Genomic DNA, 9404 nt, shown 5'->3' on the forward strand with positions numbered 1-9404 from the left:
AAATGAAATAATATTTTTGGGAATGTGTGTTCCCACCATAACTGCTTCCCAAAGGTATTAAAACTTCGAAAGATGGTTTGGGGTAGTTATTTAATCAATTCACATTAATCTTGAGCAATTGTTTCGGATTTAGAGTCATCATAGAGCCATTACCACAGAGGTCTCCATTTCTGACGGCCGTCAGAATGTGAGACCCAAACAAATAGAAATGAAATAATATTTTTGTGAATGTGTGTTCCCACCATAACTGCTTCCCAAAGGTATTCAAACTTCGAAAGATGGTTTGGGGTAGTTATTTAATCAATTCACGCTAATCTGGAGCATTTGATTCTGATTTAGAGTCATCATCGAGCCATTAACACAGAGGTCACCATTTCTGACGGCCGTCAGAATGTGTGAACCAAGAAAAAAAAAATAAGATAAAACGATTGTTTTAAGATTGTTTGTTCCCACCATAATTGCTTCCCAAAAGTATTGAAACTTCGAAAGATGGTTTGGGGTAGTTATTTAATCAATTCACGCTAATCTGGAGCATTTGTTTCTGATTTAGAGTCATCATCGAGCCATTAACACAGAGGTCACCATTTCTGACGGCCGTCAGAATGTGTGACCCATAAAAAAATACATACTAAAAAACGATTTTTTGAGGAATGTGTGTTCCCACCATAACTGCTTCCCAAAGGTATTAAAACTTCGAAAGATGGTTTGGGGTAGTTATTTAATCAATTCACATTAATCTGGAGCAATTGTTTCGGATTTAGAGTCATCATAGAGCCATTACCACAGAGGTCTCCATTTCTGACGCCCGTCAGAATGTGTGACCCAAACAAATAGAAATGAAATAATATTTTTGGGAATGTGTGTTCCCACCATAACTGCTTCCCAAAGGTATTAAAACTTCGAAAGATGGTTTGGGGTAGTTATTTAATCAATTCACGCTAATCTGGAGCATTTGTTTCTGATTTAGAGTCATCATCGAGCCATTAACACAGAGGTCACCATTTCTGACGGCCGTCAGAATGTGTGACCCATAAAAAAATACATACTAAAAAACGATTTTTTAAGGAATGTGTGTTCCCACCATAACTGCTTCCCAAAGGTATTAAAACTTCGAAAGATAGTTTGGGGTAGGTATTTCATCAATTAACACTAATCTGGAGCCATTGTTTCGGATTTAGAGTAATCTTAGAGCCATTACCACAGAGGTCTCCATTTCTGACGACCGTCATAATGTGTGACCCAAACAAATAGAAATGAAATAATATTTTTGGGAATGTGTGTTCCCACCATAACTGCTTCCCAAAGGTATTAAAACTTCGAAAGATGGTTTGGGGTAGTTATTTAATCAATTCACACTAATCTGGAGCAATTGTTTCGGATTTAGAGTCATCATAGAGCCATTACCACAGAGGTCTCCATTTCTGACGGCCGTCAGAATGTGAGACCCAAACAAATAGAAATGAAATAATATTTTTGGGAATGTGTGTTCCCACCATAACTGCTTCCCAAAGGTATTCAAACTTCGAAAGATGGTTTGGGGTTGTTATTTAATCAATTCACGCTAATCTGGAGCATTTGATTCTGATTTAGAGTCATCATCGAGCCATTAACACAGAGGTCACCATTTCTGACGGCCGTCAGAATGTGTGAACCAAGAAAAAAATAAATAAGATAAAACGATTGTTTTAAGATTGTTTGTTCCCACCATAACTGCTTTCCAAAAGTATTGAAACTTCGAAAGATGGTTTGGGGTAGTTATTTAATCAATTCACGCTAATCTGGAGCATTTGTTTCTGATTTAGAGTCATCATCGAGCCATTAACACAGAGTTCACCATTTCTGACGGCCGTCAGAATGTGTGACCCATAAAAAAATACATACTAAAAAACGATTTTTTAAGGAATGTGTGTTCCCACCATAACTGCTTCCCAAAGGTATTAAAACTTCGAAAGATAGTTTGGGGTAGGTATTTCATCAATTAACACTAATCTGGAGCCATTGTTTCGGATTTAGAGTAATCTTAGAGCCATTACCACAGAGGTCTCCATTTCTGACGGCCGTCAGAATGTGTGACCCAAACAAATAGAAATGAAATAATTTTTTTGGGAATGTGTGTTCCCACCATAACTGCGTCCCAAAGGTATTAAAACCTCGAAAGATGGTTTAGGGTAGTTATTTAATCAATTCACACTAATCTTGAGCATTTGTTTCTGATTTAGAGTCATCATTGAGCCATTAACACAGAGGTCACCATTTCTGACGGCCGTCAGAATGTGTGACCCCAAAAAATGTTTTATTAAAAAACGTTTTTTTTAGGAATGTGTGTTCCCACCATAACTGCTTCCCAAAGGTATTAAAACTTCGAAAGATAGTTTGGGGTAGGTATTTCATCAATTAACACTAATCTGGAGCCATTGTTTCGGATTTAGAGTCATTTTAGAGCCATTACCACAGAGGTCTCCATTTCTGACGGCCGTCAGAATGTGTGACCCAAGAAAAAAAATAATAAGAAAAAACGATTGTTTTAAGATTGTTTGTTCCCACCATAACTGCTCCCCAAAGATTTTAAAACTTTGAAAGATGGTTTGGGTTAGTTATTTCATCAATTCACACTAATCCGGAGCCCTTTTTTTGGACTTCGAGTCATCATAGAGCCATTACCACAGAGGTCTCCATTTCTGACGGCCGTTGTTCTGGAGATGTTCATGTTAGAGTTTGTTGGTCTTCATAACAGGAAGGTTGTAAACACCTAACATGCTGTTCTACTGTTACAGACAGAGGTCCTACCATCTCTAATGACTGTGCTGTTCTACAGTTACAGAGGCCTTCACTGGTATAGGATCCTCAGAGAGTGAATAGTACTCCCATAACAAATGTATGGAAATACTCAGTGAAGGTGTGTGTGAGTGTGTGTAGGTGTGTGTTTTTATCAGGGTCAGAGAATGACAGCTTTCCTCTGTCCCAGTCCAGCTGCACTCTGATCCTCTGGAGGTTCTGTCACACTGTGAGAACAGTGCGCGGCCCTGATGAGGATCCTGCTGTGTATTCACCCTGGTAGAACCAGATCATCCAGCATCCACCCTGTAAGCCTCCCTTCCTCTGGACAGACTCTGCTAACACACCCAGGACCCAGTATGTACTGTCTCCCACCTCAACATCCCAGCTGTGTGTCCCTGAGTTAAAGCCCTCAGAGCCCAGGACATATTCATATTCATCAAACCTCTCTGGGTTGTCAGGAAGCTGCTGTCCCTCATGACTGACTCTCACACTGGTCAGATCCTCAGACAGGATGAGGTGTGGGTGGGCAGTGTTGGGGTCCAGAGTCACAGGAGCTGAGGAGAGAGATCAGGTTTGAGTTGATGCAGTGTTTGATGTTTACACCCTCACCCACCAGTAGGTGACACCATGAGAAACCTGTTAATGATTACATATCATGTATGTGGATATCAAGGGGTTTCTACATGTATGTATCATGTTGTATTTAACATAAGTTATTGATGTGAGAGTTGGTCATTTACAGAACGTAGCCTGTACTGCAGTGTTAAGGACGGTCTATGCCATGGACTGATGGTCTATGTACTTTATCAAATGAATAATAATAATAATAATTTAGTCATGTAAGAGACTGCAAGTACTTTGTTGAATATTACTACATGATCTAATACTCACTGTATGTGACAATGTCCTGCATCTTCTCCCAGACTCTGAAGGCCAGGTTGCCCAGGTGTTTGACCACGTCTATCAGCGCTCCTGAGACCAGCTATCTATCCGGCAGAGTGGACTGGGCTCTGGAAGAACATTCTGGAGTCAGAGCTGCTGTGAGGTTGGGTTCACAACCACAGACAAGAGAGAGACAGGAGGCAGGTCACTCACCTTTTCACTGTGTCCTTGTAGTTCTGTGGAGACACAGAAGATGAAGTTAGACACTCATAAACACACCCAGCCAGCCATTCCATATGAGCGTAGAGAGATCAGTCCTGACCTGCAGGAATGAGATGTCTTCAGCTCTCAGCTCCTCCTCTATGGCTCTGATTGTATGTGAAAGTGTTGATATCTCTCTGCTCAGCTCCTCAATCTTCTCCTTCATCACCTGACTCTTCTGCTTCTCCTCCTCCCTCAGTGCAGCTATCCTGGCCTCCTCTTCCTCTTGTAGAAACTGGTGAAGCTTCTCAAACTCCTCCTTAATCTGCCCCTCTGCGTGCAGGGTCTGGATCTGCAGACATGCAGGTTCATACAGGGTCTAGGTGACCAGAGTTCTTAATGTCAAAACAGTGTTGTATAATTTTGTGACTCAACATATTTACCTTAATTTGTTCTGCTGTTTGATCACAGTTTTTTTTCACTTTAATAAAAGCTGTAGTAAGAAGGACTCACACAGGTTACTCAGAGCCAGGTTATTGGGAGTATCCACAGAAGCTACTTTCCTACAGACTGGACATTCCTGTGATTCTCTGTGTCTCCAGTATTCCTGCAGACAGGCTTTACAGAAGCTGTGGCTACATGACAGGAGGACAGGGTCTGTAAAGATGTCACAGCACACAGGACAGGAGAGATCCTCTTCTGGGAGAGACGAGCTGGACACCATTTTATCACCCAGTCACACCCTCCTGTAGAACGTAGTGTGGAGATTACTTTTGAGTTGTATTTCATAAACTCACGTATACAGTCAGCAGTGAGTTAAAGTCTCTGTTGATGACCGTGTTCCTCCTGTACCTGTTTGTGTCTCTCCTCTCAGTGTGAGCAGAGCGTCGAGTCTCAGAGTAGTAAGGTTCAACTCAGAGCTGCTTGGTGAATATTATTACAGACAAAGGTGTGACAACACTAAACTTTGTTTCCTGCTTTCTGACAGGTAAGTCAGTGAGGACTGGGTTTTGAAAGGTCAGGAAATGAACTGCATTGGAACAATCCTGAAATATGACATTCCACCTCTCTGCTACTGCTTGATGGTGGATGTACATCATACATCTCCTCTCCACGCCTATTTCTCTCCTGTCTGTTCCTGACATCCTTCCACAGCAAGATCTGGACGACCCAGAGCCTGTGGACACAGGACACTAGCGCCCCCTGCTGTCCGTGTTTCACACTGATGCTCACGTTCACCATGCTGTTTCAGTTGGAGAATCCTTGAGAGAAGTGACATCAGGAGCCCAGCCTGAGTAGAGGACTGTGCCATGTGACCTCCTGCAGGTGACAGGTCACTTGACTCTGACATAGCTGTGATCGCATGGGGTTCCACCAGGAAGCTGCCGTCTCTGAGATGGTCCTATGAAGGCAGTGAACTTCTGACCAGAGAGGAAGCTAGATGTCCTCCACTAAACCAGGATGGACCCACATGGTCTTTATTTGATATCACACATATTATTATCTATACTTACTGTCAAGTAAAAAAAATCACCAGGCCTGAGTGGAGATATAATGAATAAACTGTGTGTGTTTAACAAGAACACACTAGTCTATGTCCTTTAAGCTTGCACATATTTGTTTATTTATATTACAGATGTATACATGTCAGTTACATAAAACGTCATGTTTTAATGTTTCAGCAAATCCCTGTAGATGCTGCTGAGAGCAGACAGCTGAACTGAACTCCCTTCTTCATCCTACTAACACTAGAATCAGGTGATAACATGGACACATATTAATCACATACCGTTAACCATACAAACACATATCCTTAACCATACACATATATACCTTTAATCATACACATCTATACCCTTAACCATACACATATATACCTTTAATCATACACATCTATACCCTTAACCATACCCACATATCCTTAAACGTATTCCCGGTGTGATATCACATAGCTGTTTTTGTGCACTTCCAAATTGAAAATGTAATTTATAAAAAAGTTTGGTAACTATTTTACGAGACAAGTGAATTAAGAACTCAAAATAGCATTGTGGTAACATACATAAGGCCTCTTGTAGGGAACAAGATAATGACATTGAAAATGAAACAGATACAGTTGAGGTCAGAACCAAACCAACATGCTGCTTGATGACAGGTTTACCTGTCGAAATTGCTGAATCCCTCTGTCTCATCCATAACGTAGGGCCTAACTTTTCTTTTAAAAATATTTGTTCAACCCTAAGAATGTTTTTTGTTTTTTATTATTGTCATACTGTGTGTGACACAAAAAAGGTGATAGACTTTTGAAAAATGTTTTAGTAAAAAAAAGTCAAACAAAACACAACACAAAGGTTTCATATTTTTTGAAACTTTTTTCAACCTTCTTAGAAACGTTTTTTTAAAGTTGCAAGTTAAAAGTGAGGGGATGAGAGAGGAAGAGAGAACAGAGAAGCCTAAAACAGAGTTAAGGAGAGCAGAGCAGAGCAGCCTGCAATAGATTACAGTAGCATAGTTGGCAATAAACCAGATTGTGATTCTGAGCTGACTAAGCATTTGATTTAGAAAAGTACACAAATGTAAATATACAGTGTCTATGTACAAGCATATTTTTTTTTACAACAGAGCAAAATGACTTCAGATACTGTAATACATTAAGAACACAACGCTACCTATAATTCACTCATGTTGATCTTTGTTCTGTGTACCCTGATGCTCATGTTAGAGGCTGGTGGTCTTCATAATAGGAAGGTTGTAAACATCCAACATGCTGTTTACTGTTACAGAGAGAGGAGGAACCATCTCTAATGACTGTGATGTTTTACTGTTACAGATAGAGGTGGAACCATCTCTAATGACTGTGCTGTTCTACTGTTACAGAGAGAGGAGGAACCATCTCTAATGACTGTGCTGTTCTACTGTTACAGAAAGAGGTGGAACCATCTCTAATGACTGTGTTGTTCTGCTGTCACAGAGGCCTTCCCTGGTAAGATCCTCAGAGGGTGGAGAGGACAGCCAATATAAATGCATGGAAAGACTCTCTCAGTGAAGGTGTGTGTGTATGTGTGTAGGAGTGTGTTTCTATCAGGGTCAGAGAATGACAGCTTTCCTCTGTCCCAGTCCAGCTGCACTCTGATCCTCCGGGGGTTCTGTCCCACTGTGAGAAAAGTGACTGGCCCTGATGAGGATCCTGCTGTGTATTCACCCTGGTAGAACCAGATCATCCAGCATCCACCCTGTAAGCCTCCCTTCCTTTGAAAAGACTCTGCTAAAACCCCCAGGAACCAGTCTGTACTGTCTCCCACTTCAACATCCCAGCTGTGTGTCCCTGAGTTAAAGCCCTCAGAGCCCAGGACCCATCCATAGTAATCAAACCTCTCTGGGTTGTCAGGAAGCTGCTGTCTCTCCTGACTGAATCTCACACTGGTCAGATCCTCAGACAGGATGAGGCGTGGGTGGGCAGTGTTGGGGTCCAGAGTCACAGGAGCTGGGGAGAGAGATCAAGTTTGTGTTGATGCAGTGTTTGATGTTTACACCCTCACCCACCAGGAGTTGTCACCATGACAAACCCAGTAAGGATTACATATCAGGTATGTGGATGTCAGGGGTTTTCTACATGTAATGATCATGTTGTACATAACATACATTTACAACAGTTTATTTGATTAATAAACAATGGTCATGAACAGTATGTATCCTGTACTGTAGTGTTAAGGATGGTCTATGAACAGATATGGGCCGGGTTTCCCAGATTCGTGAAGAAGCTCTTAACGCTAAGATCTTCTTAGGAACGTTCTAAGAGTGCTGTAGAACGCTCTTAGAACGTTCCTAAGAAGCTCTTAGCGTTAAGAGCTTCTTAACAAATCTGGGAAACCCGGCCATGATCATGATAAAATAGATCATGATCAGTAATGCAGGATACTGCAAGTACTTTATTGACAATAACTACATCTAATACTCACTGTATGTGACAATGTCCTGCATCTTCTCCCAGACTCTGAAGGTCAGGTTGCCCAGGTGTTTGGCCATGTCTATCAGCGCTCCTGAGATCAGCTGTGGATCCGGCAGAGTGGACTGGGCTCTGGAAGAACATTCTGGAGTCAGAGCTGCTGTGAGGTTGGGTTCACAACCACAGACAAGAGAGAGACAGGAGGCAGGTCACTCACCTTTTCACTGTGTCCTTGTAGTTCTGTGGAGATGCAGAAGATGAAGTTAGACACTCATAAACACACCCAGCCAGCTGTTCCTATACAAACGTAGAGAGATCAGTCCTGACCTGCAGGAATGAGATGTCTTCAGCTCTCAGCTCCTCCTCTATGGCTCTGATTGTATGTGAAAGTGTTGATATATCTCTGCTCAGCTCTTCAATCTTCTCCTTCATCACCTGACTCTTCTGCTTCTCCTCCTCCCTCAGTGCAGCTATCCTGGCCTCCTCTTCCTCGTGTAGAAACTGGTGAAGCTTCTTAAACTCCTCCTTAATCTGCCCCTCTGCGTGCAGGGTCTGGATCTGCAGACATGGAGGTTCATACAGGGTCTAGGTGACCAGAGTTCTTAATGTCAAAACAATGTTGTATAATTTTGTTACTCAACATATTTACCTCAATGTGTTCTGCTGTTTGATCACAGTTTTTTTTTACTTTATTAAAAACCTCCAGTTTCGTCTTTAAGGACTTCAGAGCAGGCTGGAGTTCCTCCTGGAATAAAACAAAACAGGTTTGAATGAAAGTTGTTTATCCACTGATTTGACTAGCTGGTTCTGAGACGTGTCTATCTGACAACACCTAGTAAAACAGCCGAGAATTTAATTCTAAGTATATCACAGATCTGGAACATTAAGTCCTCATACCTTGTGATCCTGTGCAGCTTCATCTATGGGACTACAGTCGTGGTTTTTGTGTTTTCTGGAGTCCCGACACACCAAACACACTGGCTGTTTGTCCAGCAGACAGTAGAGCTTGAGTTTCTCTCTGTGCAGACTGCAGAGCACCTCAGACCCTGCTGAAGCTCTCTGACGTCTCTCCTGTAAGAAGGACTCACACAGGTTCCTCAAAGCCAGGTTAGAAGGAGGTAAGTCCTTTGAAGATCTTCTTCTGCAAACTGGACAATTATTTTCCTTATTCTCCTTCCAGTATTCCTGCAGACAGGCTTTACAGAAGCTGTGGCTACATGACAGGAGGACAGGGTCTGTAAAGATGTCACAGCACACAGGACAGGACAGATCCTCTTCTGGGAGAGACGAGCTGGACGCCATTTTCTCACCCTGCTATTTACAACGCTGTCTGGATTTTACTTTCACTTTTGAGTTTTATTCATAAAAACTTACTCTGGGTCAGTCAGCAGTGAGTTCAAGTCTCTGTTGATGACATTGTTCCTCCTATAGTTGAGTAAAGATAGTAACTTTCTCTTCTCAATGTGAATTGTACTTTAGTCCAGTTTTCTCTCAGATCAGAACAGTGAATCTCAGAGCCTGTCAGTGAGCAGAGAAACCCTGAACTCTACTTCCTGGATTCTGACAGGTGAGTCATGTAGTGGGTGGGGCTTCATACCAT

At 41.9% G+C, this 9404-nt stretch overlaps 1 protein-coding gene and 1 pseudogene across 2 annotated transcripts; both read right to left on the bottom strand.

The window, feature by feature from the left end:
* Window positions 1–1887: 1887 nt before the first annotated feature.
* On the bottom strand, window positions 1888–4610 carry LOC146274696 (E3 ubiquitin-protein ligase TRIM35-like; annotated as a pseudogene). Its single transcript, XR_014766367.1, has 6 exons — window positions 4344–4610; window positions 4250–4256; window positions 3983–4213; window positions 3874–3896; window positions 3670–3788; window positions 1888–3332 (listed from the first exon to the last, which is right to left on the bottom strand). The product of XR_014766367.1 is annotated as an E3 ubiquitin-protein ligase TRIM35-like (transcript).
* A 1959-nt stretch (window positions 4611–6569) lies between these two features.
* LOC146274697 (E3 ubiquitin-protein ligase TRIM35-like) lies at window positions 6570–9393 on the bottom strand. Its single transcript, XM_084703806.1, has 6 exons — window positions 8702–9393; window positions 8454–8549; window positions 8132–8362; window positions 8022–8044; window positions 7818–7936; window positions 6570–7342 (listed from the first exon to the last, which is right to left on the bottom strand). Exons 1-6 carry the CDS (start codon window positions 9104–9106, stop codon window positions 6801–6803), a joined length of 1416 nt encoding a protein of 471 aa, XP_084559932.1. The 5' UTR covers window positions 9107–9393; the 3' UTR covers window positions 6570–6800.
* Window positions 9394–9404: the final 11 nt, after the last annotated feature.

This window comes from Hypomesus nipponensis, chromosome 8, assembly GCF_054491055.1.
Source record: "Hypomesus nipponensis isolate SF chromosome 8, ASM5449105v1, whole genome shotgun sequence".
Taxonomy (NCBI): Eukaryota; Metazoa; Chordata; class Actinopteri; order Osmeriformes; family Osmeridae; genus Hypomesus; species Hypomesus nipponensis.

Bases quoted from the DNA above. Each gene is read 5' to 3' on its own strand.
- LOC146274697 (XM_084703806.1), bottom strand. From the start codon at position 9,106: ATGGCGTCCAGCTCGTCTCTCCCAGAAGAGGATCTGTCCTGTCCTGTG. The intron at 8,550-8,701 runs GTATGAGGACTT...GTTTTATTCCAG, and splicing joins AAGCTGCACAGGATCACAAG to GAGGAACTCCAGCCTGCTCT. The intron at 8,045-8,131 runs GTCAGGACTGAT...GCATCTCCACAG, and splicing joins AAGACATCTCATTCCTGCAG to AACTACAAGGACACAGTGAA.